General features: G+C 38.6%; 1 protein-coding gene across 1 annotated transcript in view; it reads left to right on the forward strand.

Annotated features, from left to right (window-relative positions):
• LOC150085552 (homeobox-containing protein 1-like) overlaps positions 1-21025 on the forward strand; it is a 425950-nt gene that overhangs the window by 324657 nt on the left and 80268 nt on the right. The window contains exons 7-8 of the mRNA XM_090374597.1: positions 1182-1379; positions 1882-2079. Coding sequence (XP_090230723.1) covers positions 1182-1379; positions 1882-2079 — 396 coding nt within the window. The remainder of the gene's footprint in view (positions 1-1181; positions 1380-1881; positions 2080-21025) is intronic.

The raw sequence follows: 21025 nt of genomic DNA on the forward strand, positions 1-21025 counted from the left end.
AGCCAGGTGGGAAAGAGCAGCAGTGCGTAGCACACACTTCTTGATTAGACCGGGGTTCAAGCCTGTCACCACTGAAAGCGGAAAGGTCAGGGAGTGACCATCGCATATCCCGGAGCAATATGGCCTTAGTTGCTAATGCTCCTAAAAAAAAAAAATAAATAAATAAAAAAAAAATAACAATACCCACCATTGAACCAAGATATAAGTTATACTGAACTAGAAGACCTGGTAGTTCAACTACCACCTCCTTTCTGTATCATGGGAGATATGAATGGCCACCACCCTCTGTGGGAAAATTAAAATCTAGATAGAAGAGGTCAAATTCTAGAAAAACTTTGATAAACTCAACCTTACATATTTAAATAATGGGACACCTACATATATACGTCTGTCCACAGGAACTAGCACAGCCAAAGACCTTTCTATATGCTCTCCATCAATATACTCTCGACTTCCACTGGAAATCATCTTATATTGCTGAAATTCGTTAATTGATAAGATTTTGGGTCCTAGTGATACCAACTTTTGGCAATTTTTTTTTTTTTTTTTTTTTTTAAATTTTCTTCCGCATCCCTTTGAAACATGCAAATAACAAATTGAATGCATTTGATCATTTAGACCTAAAGTATTCTGAATGAGCAAACTTAAGTTACAGCCACCTTGTGTGAATTCTGTGTTCTTGTGCACTAAGACAGGCCAACGTATGTTACATTAAAGACAAAACATGTGCTAATTGGATATCTTTGGCAGGCTTTGTTTATCAAATCGGTTTTAGAATTACTTATTGGAATGGATTCTTAAAACCTTAAAATTGTTTCTTTCAATAATTTAGTCATTTAGTTTATCTAAATGACTAAAAATGCTTTATCTTTTCTGTGTATTCAGCTTAGTTATATTGTTAAGTTTTTAGTAAGTGGTCATAGAATAAATTAGTAACTGATTTTTATTTCAAAATTGAATAATATTCACTATCATGGTAACAATTGCACACTTTTTCAAATTCCCACATGAAATATATCTTTGATAGGATGGTAATTTATAGTTTCAATGGTATTACACCTAGTATAATATCAGTATTAGAACATTAGGTTTGTCTATCAAAATGAGATTATAGGCAGAAGTTCTATAAAATTTATATTTTTAATTATAAATTTACACAACTGAAAATAATCTCTCTCTAGCTCAAATGGGTCCAGATTCTGGAGTAAAATCGATGGTATCAGAAACTGGGGACCTTATTCCTCTGAAAAGGGAGAGATTTACTTTTAAAACTGCCCATTTGACAGTTTTAGAAAAGTATTATGAGCAGGATCCCTATCCTGATGCCGAAACACGAGAACTGATTGTAGAGGAGTGCAATAGAGCTGTGGAAAAAACAGGTAATTTGACAAGACTATGTAGCTGAAGCACAATGAATTTCTCCAACAAAAGATAGTTTATTGTCATATTATTTACCATATACAATGTTAATATTATCTTGTATTTATGTAAAATTATTTAAATACCTGTTTACTAATATTATATGTTGAAAACAGCAATACTAATAATATTTTAAGTGGGTACTGCTATTATCAATACTTATAATACATTTAAAAGAATGCTACACTAAATATATAATACTTCTTATGTTAAAAAAAAAAAGTTCATACTTCATTGCTACTCCTACTTAATTATGCAGTGTTGATGACTAAGAGAAACATATCCTATATACTGTAACCAACATTATAGTGTGTAGTTTTTGCACAATATTGCACATAGTATAAGAAGAGTGTAATTGAAACAGTAGGTTTATATAGCAGAATGACATGTAGACAGAGTTCTATAAAATTTTTATTTTTACATGCAAGTTTTTACGCAACTGAAAATAATCTCTCTCTCTAGCTCAAATGTGCCCAAATTCTGGAGTTAAATGGATGGTATCAGAAACTGGGGACCTCATTCCTCTGAAGAGGGAGAGATTTACTTTTAAAACTGCCCATTTGGCAGTTTTAGAAAAGTATTATGAGCAGGATCCCTATCCTGATGCCCAAACACGAGAACAGATTGTAGAGGAGTGCAATAAATCAGTGGAAAAAACAGGTAATTTAACAAGACTATGTAGCTGAAGCACAATACATTTCTTCAACAAAAGCTAGTTTACATACTGTTTGCCATAAGAATTGTTACAATTAAATATGGATATTTGAAGTTACTTGTTATCTCTCTTAGCTTCACTAATAGGTATAAAACAGCGTACAAAGTGAAGTCTCCCCCCCCCCAACATTGTCTCATTTTGAAAAATTGTAATATATACCCCACAGGAAGTTAGATACATTTAATGTACTAGTGATTTGACACCTTGATAAGATGCAGGAAATTAGCTACTACTAATGTACAAACTTGTTATTTTGTGTAAACGATTGAATTTTTTTTTGTCATTAGAATGGAAAATCTATTTAATTTTCATATTAGTGTGAAAACAGTTACAGCTCAGTACAAATTAGTAATACATTTAATAGCTTTCAGTTTAATGTTTATTTATATTCATATATTCCGTTACGCTTTCTCTAGAGATTGTTTATTGTGTTTGTATTATAATTATATTTAAAAGGAATTCTGTTCAGTTTTTTTGGCTCAGCTGAATGGAAATGTTGCTCAGCTAATTCAGTTTTTCCCATAAGTCACTATTCCTTTTCAGCTTTTCATTTAAGTGTTATGTCACCTTTTCTATTACTACTACTGCTATCAGCTTACTGTGTCTTACTAAATATCTTTTGAAAAACAATATTCATTTTAAGCAAATGAAATATAACCACTAAATTTACTGTACTGACTCCAGAAAACTAAAAATTTCCAGAGACAATACTGTCTTAATGTGAATACTGTCTTGAAGCAAATGAACTGTCTGAATCAGCCTGGCAATTTTTGCAATGTATGGATGGTTTAGAACAAAAACGCAGGGTTAAAAAATCTACTGTATTACTAAATGTGCATATTCTGTGTACTTTGGATGCAAGGTTGGTGATCAGGACATAATTTGGTCTCCAATTGTGATCAGGACATAATATGCTATATTACCTGCACCACAAATCTGAGGATGCAGCTAACTGTGAAAATTAAAATTATGCCATTTGATCTTCTTGTGGTGTGGCTAGAACCTCACATTCACATTGACTATTGATATTCCTGCATGATAAAAACATCAGGGATGTCCTGAAAAAGCAAGCACTGCATCAAATATCCGAACTGATCATCTTCAATAAAGCCTATTCCACATAATGAAGACCAGCCAATAATATATCGCCCAAAATTATGAGATATAGGAAACAGGGATGAATGTAGCAAGGATTCTTGTGTTGCAGACTTTGCAGCACTGTTCACTTTGATAGATTTGGACTTTCAACCAGAAAATTATAATGGGCCATACTTAATTAAGCAAGAAGAGTTGAATGACTTAATTCATGATTTAAACTAATCTGAAGAGTAAGCAGAACTTCTTGATTTTATATTAACAATAGTGGAAGTTATTTGAAGCAGGAACTAAAATTACAGTATATCGAAAATTCACAGTGTTTTCAATACATTTTGTTATGGAAGACGGTATCTGTTTCTGAAAAGATATAAATGGTATTCTAAATGAACTGAGTATTGAAAAGAATCGTAATCAATATTGATGCTTCAAAATTAAGTTTAAAAGCACTTTTAGTGTACAATGGAAATACTTTCTTATCAATTTCTCTACTTCATGTTGGCTTGAAAGAAACATATAAAAGTATGTCCAAGGGCCTCAGCATTAAAGAATCTTGACTTTTGCTTGGAATGTCTAAAGTGAATTTAAGGTTATTGGACTACTCAATGAATTTTTACCAGAGAGAAGTAACACAAAATATATTCCACTGGTTAAACTAAAAAAGGTTCTTCTTCTATCTTTGCATATAATAATAAAGCATGGATTAATGAAGAATTTTGGTAATGCTTTGGATAAAATCGGAAATGGATCCCGCTACCTAAGGGAAATGTTTCCCAATTTAACAGATGCAAAACTAAAAGAAACAGTTTTCTTGGACCCTCAAGAAACTCCTCAAAGATAATGTATATGCAACAAACCTACAGGATATAATACTGACCTAACAGCTTGGTGATCATTTAAAGCAGTTCCAGTTATACTTGGATATCTTGTAAGAAGAAAACCATTTTCTTCATTCCATCTTAGTTTTTCTCTCAAAACTTGGGTGACATCAGTAAAGAGCAAGGGAACACTTTCATGAGAACATATCCACAATGGAAAAGTAGTACTAAGGTCACTGGGATAAAGCCATGATGGGAGATTAGTGCTGGTTTTTTAAGTAGAAAGGAAATTGGACTATAAAAAAATTCTATGGAAATTAGAATGTATATAGTGCATTATATGTTTGATTAAAATATTTTGAAATGAATATCACTCATTTTTAAGATAGTATATGTATTATTTATGATATTTTAAATTGGTCATTCATTAAGTTAATAAATTTTCAGTATAGACTTCAATGGAGACGTGACAAAGCCACAATGTTGGTATTTTTGGAAAAGCAGATCAGTTTCCTTTAGAATCTGCAACTTTTGCTCTGGAGGTATGAAAAACATTTACTTTTGTTGGCCAGTGTTTTCAATAGTGACTCTTCATGCATTTGAACTGCCAGATATTAAAGGAACCACAGGTGACAATGATCATAGTATACTGATGTATGATCTCCTTAAATATATTACTGTCAAAGTTAATAGGGAGGGATTTTTATAATTTATTTATACAAAATATACTTTTTATAAATAACTATAAGAATTATATATAATTTTTATAATTTATACTATAATTCCATTCAGTGGTCAACAACAATAATCAGGGTATTCTACTGCAACAAGATCTAGAAAAATTAGCCAAATATGCTAAAAAGTGACAATTAAAGTTTAACATTGATGAATGCAAGCTACCACATTTAGGTGGTAGTAAGAAAGCAGAGCCCAGACTAATGTACTCACTCCACTACCATGAATGTCATAACACATTCAGGGTATGGAGAATGAAAAAGACGGGGATAAATGTGCCATCTGACATGTTGTTCTTTGAGCAGTGTAGACTAGCAGCTAGTACAGCTCATGAGGTTTTGTCAATGATATGCAGGAATTGTTCCAGCAGGGATAAGGTTGTATTTATTCTATAGTATAAAGCAATGATTAGGCCTTGTCGAGTACCGCATACAGTCTTGTTTTAGGAAGAATGCATAACTGTTGAGAACAGGTGCAGAGAAGAGCAACAAGGTTAGCAAGGGTAACAAAAAAATACTCTTACCAAGAATGACCTCAGTTTTGTAAATTACTGCATCTTGAATCAGATCTGTGAGTTTTTTTTTTTTTTCAAGGCCAGATCAATCCATTCAATGCCTTAAATATCTCATTCAGTTTCTTCTACGAATTCTGGTTGAGTAAGCTAAATGCAGCTGGCATCCTCTGTTGCTTATTGTTGTTGATAACCCACATGAGGGGACATAAATTTAAATTGAGGAAGGATGGTTGCAGGATAAATGTGTGAAAATTTACTTTCAGCAAGAGAGTAGTTGATTGTTTGGACAAATTTCCATGTCACATTTTAGAAATGGTCAGTTTGAAATAAATTTAAGGAAGAGTTCAACAAATGATTAGATGAATGGACAGGTGATGTGGGAATTTTTTTTCCCCCCTCAAGCTTATTTCCTTGTATCATTTGCTGCTACTAATACTAATACACAAAATCGGTGCTCCCTCTGACTGATAGTTTCATATAGAAATTCAATCTTTGCAGGTCTTTCAGTGTATTTTAGAGGCGCCTCCGTAGCCAGGTGGGAAGGAGCAGCAGCAGTGCGTAGCACACGCTTCTTGATTAGACCGGGGTTCGAGCCTGTCACCACCAAATATGGAGGATGCGGAAAGGTCAGGGAATGCCCACCGCATATCCCAGAGCAATATGGCCTTAGTTGCTAATGCTCCTAAAAATCAAATAACAAACAAACAACAGTGTATTTAGTTAAAATTAAAATTTCTTCATGCACCAGTTAGATTTGGATTAGTAATGTTGTATTAGATTTGTCAGAAATTTTTGTATCATATAAAGTCACCTCTTTATATACATAAACAGTGAACTGAAGCATACTAATCTTTATTTGTTTTTTTATTAGAGATAAATGGAGATCTGGTTAATTGTACTCACTCATTCCTTTAAATATAGTCCGTTTCACCTTTCAGGTTGAAATTAATGTATAGGTTTTCAATGTTGCCTATAGAGATGAGAATTTCATCGTCTCTGTCTCTCTCTATCTCCCCCCATCTGAATTATACCTATCATATGTAGAAGAAAAAATCATAACACTTGTACCCCAGAATATTAAATTGTCCGTTAAGGCCATCAGTGATTTTTGATTTAATTTCTTTGAAACTTGACTTCTCCAGCCTAACTTTCTAATCAATGAGGTAGTTTTCCTTGATGTTCGCAACTTGAGTTGGCTCAGTTTTCTAGTTACACAGACCAAGCTGATTGAGATGCTGAGGCTTTTTCTGTTATTAATAATCTTGCACACTTCATTACTTCATTCGTTTACCTACCAGAATACCAGAAAATCCTAAACACCCTTGATCTTTTTCCCACCAACGACCAACAAAAAACGTACACAGTCAATGTTAGTGGTTCTCTCACTTCAGATCACAACTTGGTGATGATCTCTTCACCAGTGGAGCCTCTCTTTCTCAATGGACATTCTCAGCCTTGTATCATCTGGCATTACAGGAATGTGAAATGGGATGATCCATGTGATTTCTATTCTTTTTCCTGGTTGAATTACTGTTTTGAATTTTCTGATGCAGTGTTTGCTGTTTATTTCATATCAGTGAAATTATTCTTGTAAGGATGAAATCCATTATTCTCTATTGCATTCCACCTTCAAATCTTGTCCCTTATGTAAACCCTGGTTTAACAATAAATGTGCTAGGATTATTCAAGATAAGAATGTAGCATATCACAATCAGTTTGTATCATAATCTTCAGCTTCATGTCTTCTGTGATAGTATAGTGATTTTGCAACTTGTTACTCATTGGAGAGGACTGGATTTGAGGCGGCCTCTCAATGACAGGAGGAAATTTTTAAGTCCTCTTCGATCAAAGCTGTAGTTAGCTCTGTCTCTCAGACAGAGGAATAGTGTTATGGTCTCCATAGATATAGAGAAGGCATTTGATACCACCTGGCGGTATGGCATTCTCAGTGACCTTCATACTCTTGATCTACGTGGCAACCTGCCCATATTTATTAAGAACTTCCTCCAAAGCCGCACTTTCCAGGTTCAATATCAAAACTCCCTTTCTACTATCTTCTCACAGGAAAAAGGAGTACCGCAAGGGTCAGTACTGAGTGCAACCCTATTTGCCCTTAGAATTGATTCCATTACAAAACAACTCCCAAATACTGTGGAGGCATATATCTTTATGCTGATGATCTCTCTATTACTTGCCATTCTTCAAACATGACATCTATTGAATGGCAACTGCAGATGACCCTCAATAAAGTGCAAAAGTGGGCTGAGCTCAACGGATATCGTCTTTCATATTGGAAAAGTTTGCGATCCACTTCTGCAATCAACACAAATTGCATATAGACCCTGAATTTCGGATATCAAATTGCACAATTCGAATTGCCGATAATATCAGATTCCTGGGATTGATCCTCGACATCAAGTTAAACTTCTTTTGGCACATTAAATTAATACGCACTACCTGTCTGAAAAAGCTGAACATGCTAAGAGCATTGTCTGCCCTATCTTGGGGAGCAGATCGTATAACTTTGCTGCTCTTATAAAGAGCACTGATTAGATCCCATTTGGATTATGGTGCTCCAGTTTATGATTCTGCCCAAAGGAGTGTATTGCATTGGCTGAATCCTATACAACACAATGCACTGTGGATTGCTCTTGGCGCTTATAGGACATCTCCAACCTATATTCTATACATTGAAGCCCATGAGCCCTCTCTGTACCTCCTTAAATATGCAGCCAAAATACAAAGTTGCTCTCTGCACCCTATTCAGCCATACCTCTTTAACCCACCATTTCACAATCTCTATAGAAATAAACCAAGTAAAATACGACCAGTAGGCCAATGGCTTCTTGAAATAACACAGAATTGGAATGTTCCTCTCCACAATAGGCAACAGGTAAAAAATTACTCTCCTCCACCATGGACCATCTTTCCTCAACTGACGTGTGATACATATTTTCTTCAATGGGGAAAGAACTATCTACCGACTCTAAATGTGCAACAACTCCATGTTAGCCATATTCAAAACTATGCTGACTTTATACCGATATATATACTGACGGTTCCAAATCTCACTCAACTGTTGGAGCAGCAGCAGTGTTTCTCTCTGCTATCATATCAGCTTCTCTTCCACCTGAGTACAGCAGCCTTTCAGTGGAACTATATGCAATACAATTAGCTCTAGAAAATTTGAATCTTCACCCATCTGCAAAATATTTAGTTTACACTGACTCTCAGCTCAATTAGAGCAATGCAGAATCCCTTTCACAAGGATCGCCCTGTTATTATAATAAGATCAGGATTTTACTGTTGAAAATTGAAGACTGCCAACAACTAGTGAAATTTTGCTGGATTCCAGCACATTCAGGCATTAAAGGGAATGAACTGGCTGATATTTCTGCTAAAAATCCATCAACTTTAAACTTAACCTCTGTCTTCATTCCAGCTTCTGATTATAATATCATAATTCAAACAGCATACCATGCACAGTGGACAGAGCTATGGCATAAACAAACAAATAATAAGCTCTTCCAATTGAAACAAGATCCGAAATTTTGGCACTCAAGGATTCAGACAGTTCGGCGAGAAGTAGTACTTGCACAGGATTAGAATAGGACATACTCATCTGACTCACCTCCATCTACTCACAGGCAATGATCCTCCTCAGTGTTCACACTGCTCGGAACATCAAACAGTCAAACATATTTTGATCGACTGTGCACATTATCGACAAAATCGAACTTCAGTATTTCTTTCTCTGGCTAATCTCTGAAAATTGATGACATTAAATCATATCATTGGAGAGAAGGCAAATATTAGTGAACTTTACTGTTTTTTGAAAGAAATTGGAATCTATTATTGAATATAAATAGTTTCTGAGCTGAAATGAAATGGAGCTGAATTCATATTAATTATTATTTATAACATTGCTATGAATAGGCACACTATAGCCACAGCAGCTTTTGTGCCATTAAACATGCATGCATGCGCGCGCGTGCACACACACACACACACACACACACACACACACACACACACACACACACTCACTCACTCACTCACTCACTCACTCACTCACTCACTCACTCACTCACTCACTCACTCACTCACTCACTCACTCACTCACTCACTCACTCACTCACTCACTCACTCACTCACTCACTCACTCACTCACTCACTCACTCACTCACTCACTCACTCACTCACTCACTCACTCACTCACTCACTCACTCACTCACTCACTCACTCACTCACTCACTCACTCACTCACTCACTCACTCACTCACTCACTCACTCACTCACTCACTCACTCACTCACTCACTCACTCACTCACTCACTCACTCACTCACTCACTCACTCACTCACTCACTCACTCACTCACTCACTCACTCACTCACTCACTCACTCACTCACTCACTCACTCACTCACTCACTCACTCACTCACTCACTCACTCACTCACTCACTCACTCACTCACTCACTCACTCACTCACTCACTCACTCACTCACTCACTCACTCACTCACTCACTCACTCACTCACTCACTCACTCACACACACACACACACACACACACACACACACACACACACACACACACACACAAAGAGAGAGAGACAGGAATAGTGTTTTTCCCTGTAAGTAATTCTGGGCTTTTCAGTCCATACAACATGAAGATTAGATTTTTACAGCCATATAACACAGAACAATATATTTTAAGTCTCTGGGCTTATAAATAAAAATAGTAACAATACAACACTTGCAAAATAGTTATTAATATTAATCATTGGGATTAGTAGAGGCATTTGATGCAAGAAAGCAAGCTTATGCAGCATCAGCCAAAAAAAAAAAAAAATTTCCACTTCACCCCTCCATTTTTTAAAATACATGTCCAGCTGAGCCTTAAATTTATTTAGGCTATCAACTTCCGCAACAAGGGATGGAAGTCTGTTCCACCAACCAACTACCCGCTGACTAAAGGCAAATTTCTGCACATCTATCCTACATCTGTCTTTCCTCAATTTGAATTTATGCCTTCTCAGGTGATTATTCTGAGCAAGAGGGAGAATCCCATCAGCACTGAGCATGCTCAAACCATTCAAAGCTTTATACACCTCTATCAGAGCACCTCGCCGATGCCTAGTCTCCAGGGCACCTCCGTAGCCAGGTGGGAAGGAGCAGCAGTGCGTAGAACACGCTTCTTGATTAGACCGGGATTCGAGCCCGTCCCCACCAAAAACGGAGGATGTGGAAAGGTCAGGGAATGACCACCGCATATCCCGGAGCAATATGGCCTTAGTTGCTAATGCTCCTAAAAACCAAATAACAACAACAGCCTAGTCTCCAGACACTGTAATTTGCAAAACTTAAACCTTTCTTCGTAAGAGCAACCCTTTGTTCCATTCACTAATCTTGTTGCCCTTCTCTGTACTCGTTACAGCAGGCTCTATACCCTTCTTTAAATGAGGCCTCCAGACCTGTATACAGTACTCAATGTGTGGCCTGACCATTGCCTTATACAAGGGAATAATCACCTCCTTATCCCTGCTAGAAAAATTCCTGTATATCATTGATAAGACACCATGAGCTACTCTTCCAGCCCAGCTGCGCTGCTCAGAGAATTTCATATCTGCTTGCACAATTACCCCCAAGTCCTTTTCATTCTCTACCACTGTCAGTGTAGCACCACAGAGTTGGTACGCTGCTCTGGGGTTGCTGTTTCTCATATGTGGTACTTTACATTTATCAACATTAAACTTCATTTGCCACCTCTCAGCCCATCTGCTCAACCTTTCCAAATCTTGTTGCAGCAGCATAGCGTCAGTAGTGTCCTTAACAACCCTGTCAGCCTTCGTATCGTCTGCAAACTTGGACATTAAGCTTGATATACCATCATCAATATTATTTATAAATACAGAAAACAATAATGAACCCAACACTGAACTCTGAGGGACTCCACTAATAACATTAGTCCACGATGAGCAGTGTCCATTGATTACCACTCTCTGTCTTCTTCCCCTCAACCACCCGTTTATCCATAGCAGCAATTTGCCTCCAATTTGTGCAGCAGTCTTCCATGTGCAGCAGTATCAAAAGCCTTTCTAAGATCCAGGTATATAATATCAAAGTTATTCCCTGCATCCAGTTCTTTTGTGACTGCATCATAGTATCCAATCAGTCCAAACTCCATTTGATAGCCTAACCAGTAGAACATTTGCTTGTCCATATGGTAGTTGATCATTCTGATCTCTTTCCAAAGCTGTTGGCTGCACTTCTGTCCATCAGTACTCCACTTCTGTTACACCATCACTGATGGTGTAACAGAAGTGGTGCCACTGATGGTGTAACAGAAGTGGTGCTCTGCCTTCTAAATTCTCCATAAATGCTGATGTGCTCCAAGGTTCAATTATTTCTCCCATAATTTTCCTCTTGTATATTAACATGACCTTCCACTGAATAGAAATCATATCCATGATTTTGCTAATGATAGCACACTACATTCCATTTTCCATTCAACAAACCTTGTGCTGCACAAATAGTATTAGAAGCAATTAGATATGTTTATGCAACACAACTATTGCTTTTTCTGCATCCAAAAAACTAGGGTTTCTCCTTCACTCTCAGCATTATAGTACTTTTCTTCTAAACAAGTGCTCACTCTGCTCACAAGTCTCAAATCCACTCTACCATAGAATATATTTTTTCCTCATTGGAGTGAAGCCCCCAACCTCTCTTGGGCTTCTAGTCTCCACTGAAAAGAGGATAGTGAAGTGAGTTAATGACTAAAAGTTTCATACCTATTAAGAAATATTGTTCAAGGTTTAGGCCTAAATGGTTATCAAATGAACTAATGAGACTCATGACAGAGAAGAAAAATGCATGGGATGCATATAAATTATCAAGCAACTCAGAAGCCTATGGCAGATATAAGCTAGTCTGTAATCAGGTTACAAAGGAAGTTAGGCTGGCCAAGGCAGATTACAAGAAATCTTTGGCAAAAGATGCTAAGAAAAACAGCAAGAATTTCTTTACTTATATAAGAAACACCCCTTGTGCAAGGCTCAAGGGGTAGAATTTTTTTCAGCCTGGACTGTACTTGTTAACAGGAGAGATTGCTTCTACAGGGATGGGATACACTTAAATAGAAAGGGTGCAAGAATATTTGCTGATGCCATCGAGGCAGTGTTAGGTGGGTCGGAAAACTGCTAGCTTGGGGGGAGACAAAGACCAATAGATTGACAGTAGCCACTGGCAGAGGTGAAAGAGATTCTTGCACTGCTTCTATTAGAATGAGCAGAAGCCTGAAAAACAAGATGCATGGTATTTCAGAGACTGCTGGGAGCCATTGCGGTACAAATAAACACATGGGTTGTGTTAGGGTAGCTAAGAATAGAAACAGGTGCAGGTATACTTGCGTGCACACCAATGCTAGGAGTTTAGTAAATAAATTTGATGAATTTGAGGTATTGCTCAAAACATCAAAGGCAGATATTGTTGGGATATCAGAGACGTGGTGTCACACAGATATAAGGGATGCAGAACTGCAATTTGGGGAGTACAACGTCTACAGAAAGGATAGACAGGATAGGAAGGGGGGAGGGGTTATGCTATTAGTTAAGAAACACATAAAAACCAAGGAAGTGAAGCCAGTCGACATCGCTGGACAGTGCAGTGTTGAGTCAGTTTGGTGTGACATAAGCATTGGGAGATCAAAATTGAGAGTAGGAGTGTGCTATAGGCCTAATGACTCTGATGAGTATAATAAGGAACTGTACAGGGAAATAGAGTGGGCCAGTAAATCAGAGAGTCTTATAATGGGAGATTTTAATTTCCCAGATATTGACTGGAATTTGGGGGCTGGTTACTCACACACTAGCAGGGCTTTTGTGGATTTATTGGATGATTGTTTTCTACATCAGCATGTTCAGGAGGCAACTAGAGGGAGTAATACTCTTGATTTGATTATCAGCAGTGATTCTTCATGCATTAAGAATCTGCAGATAAATGAACCACTAGGTGGCAGTGATCACAGTGTGCTGAAGTGGGATTTACTGAAAGAGGTAACTACCATTAGGGGTAAAGGGAAGGGTTATTGCTTCCGTAAAGGCGACTACGATGGACTGAGACAGTATTTAAATTCTATACAGTGGGACCAACTGATGATGTTACCAACAGCAAATTCAAAATGGGAAGCATTCAAAGAACATATCTTGGAAGCTACTAGGCTTTACATACCAACTAAGAAATATTGTTCAAGGTTTAGGCCAAAATGGATGTCAGATGAACTAATGAGGCATATGGCAGAGAAGAAAAATGCATGGGATACTTACAAATTAACACATGACACAGATACAAGATACAATGAGATACAAGTTGATATGCAACCAAGTTACAAAGGAGGTTAGGAAGGCGAAGGCAGATTACGAGAAATCCTTGGCAAGGGATGCAAAGAAAAACAGCAAAGAGTTCTTTACTTATGTAAACTCTAGAAGGAAGGGGATGAATCAGATTGGTCCACTTGATATTGATGGGTCAACTGTTGATGATCCTGCTCAGGTAGCTAACAAACTAAATGAATATTTTGCATCGACATTCACACATGAGGAGTTATTCAGCAAGGGGAATGCCAGAGGTGTATTCAACTCTAGCAGTAAGCTACAGAATCTTGAAATAACTGGGAGTAAAGTGGAGGAGAAACTGTTGAAGATAAACACAAGAAAGGCACCCGGGGTGGATGGGATCTATCCAGTTATATTAAAGGAGGCAGCAAAGGAAGTAAGCAAACCCTTAGCCATAATTATGAGAGCTTCCTTGGACTCAGGGGAGGTACCCATAGACTGGAAATGTGCAAATGTGACCCCAATTCACAAAGGAGGATCAAAGGCTGACACAAGTAACTATAGACCTGTGAGCTTAACTTCTGTTCCAGGAAAATTAATGGAGGCACTGGTTAAAGAAGCACTGCAGGATCATTTAGACAAGACTTCAGTTATAGCTCAGACACAGCATGGTTTTGTTAATTGGAAGTCTTGCCTGACCAACTTGATTGGATACTATGATGCAGTCACAAAAAAAACTGGATGCAGGGAATAACTTTGATATTATATACTTGGATCTTAGAAAGGCTTTTGATACTGTTGCACATGGAAGACTGCTACACAAATTGGAGCAGTGTGACATTGGAGGCAAATTGCTGCTATGGATAAAGGGGTGGTTGAGTGGGAGAAGACAGAGAGTGGTAATCAATGGACACTGCTCATCGTGGACTAATGTTATTAGTGGAGTCCCTCAGGGCTCAGTGTTGGGTCCATTATTGTTTTCTGTATTTATAAATGATATTGATGATGGTATATCAAGCTTAATGTCCAAGTTTGCAGATGATACAAAGGTTGGCAGGGTTGTCAAGGACACTACTGACACTACACTGCTGCAACAGGATCTGGAAAGGTTGAGCAGATGGGCTGAGAGGTGGCAAATGAAGTTTAACATTGACAAATGTAAAGTACTACACATGGGAAACAGCAACCCCAGGGCAACGTATCAACTCTGTGGTACTACACTGACAGTGGTAGAGAATGAAAGGGACTTGGGGGTGATTGTGCAGGCAGATATGAAGTTCTCTGAGCAGTGCAGACGGGCTGCAAGAGTAGCTCATGGAGTATTGTCAATGATATACAGGAATTTTTCCAGCAGGGATAAGGAGGTGATTATTCCATTGTATAAGGCAATGGTCAGGCCACACCTAGAGTACTGTATACAGGTCTGGAGGCCTCATTTCAAGAAGGATGTACAGCTGCTGGAACGAGTACAGAGAAGGGCAACAAGATTAGTGAATGGAACAAAGGGGTGCTCTTACGAGGAAAGGCTTAAGTTTTGCAAATTACAGTGTCTGGAGACTAGGCACCAGCGAGGTGATCTGATAGAGGTGTATAAAGCCTTGAATGGTTTAAGCATGCTCAATGCTGATGGGATTCTTCCTCTAGCTCAGAAAAATCACCTGAGAGGGCATAAATTCAAATTGAGGAAAGACAGATGTAGGATAGACGTGCGGAAATTTGCCTTTAGCCAGCGGGTGGTTGGTTGGTGGAACAGACTGCCATCCCTTGTAGTGGAGGTTGATAGCCTAAATAAGTTTAAGGCTCAGCTGGACAGGTATTTTGAACGAACAGAGGGGTGAAGTGGAAGTGGGTTTTTTTTTTTTTTTTTTTTTGGCTGATGCTGCATAAGCTTGCTTTCTTGCATCAAATGCCTCTACTAATGCTAATGCTAATAAACTCTAAAAGAAAGGAGATGAATCTGATTGGTCCACTTGATATCGATGGTTCGACTATCGATGATCCTTCTCAAATAGCAAACAAACTGAATGAGTATTTTGCATCTACATTCACACATGAGGAGTTATTAAGGTTTAAAAATGGCAGAAGGTTATCAAATTGTAGCAGGGTGCTTAATGATTTTGTAATAACTGAGAGCAAAGTGGAGGAGAAATTGTTGAAGTTAAACATAAGAGAGGTACCTGGGGTGGATGGGATCTATCCAGTTATATTAAAGGAGGCAGCAAAGGTAGTAAGAAAACCCGTAGCCATAATTATGAGAGCATCCTTGGACTCGGGGGAGGTCCCCATGGACTGCAGATGTGCAAGTGTATCCCCAATTCACAACGGGGGATCGAAGGGTGACACAAGTAATTACAGGCCAGTTAGTGTAACTTCTGTTCCGGGTAAAATAATGGAGTCACTGGTTAAAGATGCATTGCAGGATCATCTAGACAAGACAGCAGCAATAATTCAGACACAGCATTGGTTTGTTAAGGGAAAGTCTTGTCTGACAAATTTGATAGGATATTATGATGTGGTTACAAAGGAACTGGACGCAAAAAATAATTTTGATATCATATATTTGGATTTCAGGAAAGCTTTTGACACTATTGTGCATGGAAGACTATTGTACAAATTGGAGCAGAATGGTATTATGGGTAAGTTGCTACAATGGATAAAAGAATGGTTGAGTGGGAGAAGACAGAGGGTGGTAATTAAGGGTGCTGCTCTTCGTGGACTAATGTTATTAGTAGAGTCCCACAGGCTTCGGTGTTGGGTCGTCTGTTGTTTTGTATATTTATCAATGATATTGATGAAGGTAAATCAGGCTTAGTGTCGAAGTTTGCAGATGATACAATGGTTGGCAGGGGTGTTAATGATAGTAATGGCAGTGTGCTACTGCAACAGGATCTAGATAATTTTGGCAGATGAGCTAAGAAGTGGCAACTGAAGTTTAACCTTGACAAATGCAAACTACTGCATATGGGTAGAACTAACCCCAGAGAAATGTACCAACAGTGTGGTACTCAAGTTCAATTAACATGCAATTAAACTGCGAATGAATGCTGGTTACATGATCAAATATTTCGAAGAAAGATGTTGGATTATATGATTTACAGAATTACAGATGCCAATTCAGAAGCTCAGTGTAATCTTAGTTTTAGAATTAGCATGATGACAAAGAATGCAAGAAAGCAAGCTTATGCAACATCAATCAAAAAAAAAACCACACACACACTTTCCAGCATCACCTGTCTATCCCCTTGAACAGATTTTGTCTAGTTTGCATGTCAGATATGCCAGACAAGCTGTACTTGCTACCTGGGAATCTAAAACGCTGATGGAACTGATATTCGGGTGACACTCAAGTGAAGTGGATCCAATTTCGGCGAAGTCCGGACGGTCTGTAACAGCCAAATCCTCTGCTTGCACCTTCACGATGTTGGGACTGTTAGTAATCCTGGGTATAACCTCCATGCACAAGTACATGGTGGGTGACCACCCAGGTATGAACAAACGTAAGCAGGGGTCGAGGTGTGGTGCCCACACCACATGGAGGAATACCACCCCTCTATGTTACCAGGCAGTACTAGGTGGTAGATGACTCTCATCAACCGGTGCAATACCACCACTTTGCTTATTGGAGGCTTGAAGTGGTGGAACCCATGTTTTGTCTGTAGAGCTAAGTTCCGGTCAACCCTTCCCCACCTCTTCCTTCATGCGGTATGATTGATGACTTTTGAGGTTATGTGAACATCATGGCGAGATCCAATATTCCTTACATTTCTAGGGTACAGCTCTAAAACGGTGTTCGCAGGCCGGCAGCTAGTTAGTACACTGGATCGAACCTATCGGTAACTCTCTAGGAGGCTTCCGGATTAGCTAGTGTATAATCTTGCTACCTCTACTCTGCCAGATAGTGACTGGAGGGAGTCCGAGTATTGTGTATGTGGGGAGCATTGTCGAGGCCATGTTATGTCAAGGATCTGGGTATATTCTAACCATGTGTACGCCATATCCAAAAATTTCATTACTTCATACAGCATGTCCCATCCTCACTTTTTCTTACTATTGAATACACCATGAATTGTCAAACTAATAGAGCAAGCTTATCTGCAAAAAGATCTAAACCTCCCAAGCACTTCTAATTCATTTCACAAATATACATGGTCTCAATTCTAATCTCAACCATGTCCATTTCCACTTGCAGTCTGCCAAACCCCATGTACTTTTTCTGACAGAATCTCAGTTATCGGTTGATTCAACTACTGCTCATCTCAGATGCCCAAATTATTCGCTGTATGATTCCTTTCTCCTCAAAGGTGGTACTTGTGCATATGTCCGTTTTGATATTCCCTGTCAGAGACTTGGCAATTTGGAATCTGCTCTCTTTGATCTTCTCTGGCTTAAAATCTCTCTACCTCATTGTGTAAAATTCATCTGTTGACTCTACCGTTCTCCCAACTCCACTAATCACTTGGAGCTCTTTGCAACTTGACTTTCTCCAGTCCAACGTTCCTAACAGTGAGGTAATTTTCCTTGGTGATTTTAATGTTCACAACTCCAGCTGGCTTCTGTTTTCTAGTCACACCGACCCAGCTGGTCGAGATGCTGAGGCTTTTGCAATTACTAATGAAGTTGCACAGATTGTTCAATTACCTACAAGAATACCAGACAATCCTAATCATACAGCCAATACGCTTGATCTTTTTCTCACAAACAACCCTTCTAAGTACACTGTCGAAGTGAGTGGTCCTTTAGGCACTTCAGATCACAATTTGTCTCTTCTCCAATGGAACCTTTATCTCATGGCTATTCCCAACCTCATGTTGTTTGGCATTACTAGAATGCAAAATGGGATGACCTGCGAGACTTGTTTTCTTCTTTTCCTTGGTCGGATTACTGTTTCAAAACTTCTGATGTCAACGTTTGCTCAGATTGTGTCAGTGAAATTATCTATTGCAGGAATGGAATCCTTTATCCCACACTCCCCTTTAAAATCTCGTCCTTTATCTAAACCTTGGTTTTCCAATAAATGTGCTAAGGCTGTTCAAGAGAAGAATGTTGCATATCGTAATTGGCTTGTTTCTAATTCTTCAGTTTCATTTTCTGCCTACACCAAAGCTCGCAACAATTGTAAAGCAGTTTTTAATCAGTCCAAACTAGAGTTTGAACAGTCTAAGAGTAGAAAATTTGCTTCCTGCCCTAATGGTAGCCGAGCATTAGGCTACCATTAGGGCAGGAAGCAAAAATGGTAGCCGAGCATTCTGGTCTCTTGCCATAGCTATTGTCCACAACTTTTGCCCATCTCTGCTCCCACCTCTGTCCAAACCAAATGGTTCTGTCACTTCAGCCATGGATAAAGCTGACTTGCTAGCATCCCATTTTTCTTCCAACTCATGTATTAATGATCTTGGTAAAACACCTCCCACCATTCCCAACACACTCCATTAAATGTCTCCTGTGGTCTTCCATCAAAAGGATGTCAGAAGGATTTTGACGAATCTTGATGCTAAGAAAGCTCCAGGTCCCGATGGTATTTCTCCACTTGTTTTCAAAACCTGTGCTCCTGAACATACTCCTGTTCTTCGCCGCCTTGTTTCACTTTCTTATTCCAAAGATATTTTTTCCTTCTGCTTGGAAATTTCCTCATGTCCAGCCATTTCCTAAAAAGGGTGACAAATTCCTCCCATCCAATTATCGTCCCATTGCAATTACTTCTACTCTTTCTAAAGTAATGGAGAAATCAATTAACCGCCAACTCTTATACTACCTAGAAACCTTCCATCTGAACAGCGATCGCCAGTATGGATTCTGTCAGTGTCGATCCACTGGTGATATTCTGGCTAATGTTACCCATTTATGAACTAATTCAATGGAAAGGTTCGGTGAAACACAAGTAGTTGCTCATGACATCTCAAAGGCTTTCGATCGTGTTTGGCATAAAGGTCTAAACAAGCTTCCATCTTATGGTTTGCCAACTGTTTTTTGTAACTGGTTATCCAGTTTTCTCTCTGACCACTCACTGAAGGTGATGGTAGATGGCTCTCTGTCTTCTAACTTCTCCACTAATGCCAGTGTCCCCCAAGGTTCAGTTCTTTACCCCACTCTTTTCCTCTTGTATATTAATGACCTTCTTCCATTGACTGGAAATCCTATCCATAATTTTGCCGATGATAGCACATTGCATTCCAATTTCCATTTTGAGAATGGAAATTGGAATGCATTGCCAATGTCTTGTCCTGCTCAATGTCTTGTCCTGCTCAATCAGCTTCAACTTCCCAAAAATCTGCTACCAATTCATTAAATGCCGATCTTCAGGTAATTCTCCAGTGGGGCAAAGACAACATAGTTGATTTCAGCCCTTCTAAAACTCAGTCTTGTCTTATATCTCGCAAAAAGGATTCTTCTGCCCCTATGCTTATCTTTAGTGACACTCCAATTTCTAGGCAAAAAGATATATCTCTTTTGGGGATTACCCTGACTTCTAATCTCTCTCTCTCTTGGCACAAGCACATTACAAATATTGCTTCTTCTGCATCTAAAAAACTTGGTTTTCTCTTTCGCTCTCGGCGTTACTTTTCTTCCAAAAAGCTGCTCACTCTGTATAAATTGGAAATCCACCCAGCCATGGAATATTGTTCCCACAACTGGGGTGATGCTCCCAAATCCTCTCTCAGGCTTCTTGATTCCATTCAGAAGAGGGCAGTTAGGTTAATTAATGACTCATCTCTAACAGAGTCTCTCCACTTGCTGTCTCATAGACGTACTGTTTCTGCTGCTTGCCTCTTCTACAGATACTTCCATGGGCACTGTTCTTCTGAATTGGCTTCTATAATTCCCGCTCTCTCTTTCAAAACAGTCCGAACACGTGCCGCCACCAGTCAACATCCATTCACTGTCCAACTTCAAACTCACAGAACCAACTTTTCATCTTTCTCATTTATTCATTCAACTGCTGTTTTCTGGAACAACCTTCCTTCATACGTATTTCCTGAAAATTACAGTCTACAGAAGTTTAAGTCCAATGTCAACAAATATCTTCTTTTGTCTTCTGAACCTCCAACCCAAGCACGGTACTAAGTACTATAGGTTCTAATACCTCTCGTGTTTGGGGTTTACATAAAAAAAAAAAAAACTTAAGGTGGTAGAAAATAAAAAAGACCTTGGAGTAATTGTGCAGTCAGATATGAAGTTTTCTGAGCAATGCAGACAGGCTTCCAGGGCAGGTCATGGGGTTTTGTCAATGATATATAGTAATTTTGCTAGCAGGGAAAAGGAGGTGATTGTCCCTCTGTATAAGGCAATGGTCAGGCCACGCCTTGAGTACTGCCTATACAGGTGTGGAGGCCTCATTTTAGGAAGGTTCTTGATTTGCTTGATCGTGTACAGAGAAGGGCAACAAGATTGGTGA

Source organism: Mastigoproctus giganteus, chromosome 5 (genome assembly GCF_048544385.1).
Source record: "Mastigoproctus giganteus isolate SK-2022 chromosome 5, ASM4854438v1, whole genome shotgun sequence".
Lineage (NCBI taxonomy): Eukaryota > Metazoa > Arthropoda > Arachnida > Uropygi > Thelyphonidae > Mastigoproctus > Mastigoproctus giganteus.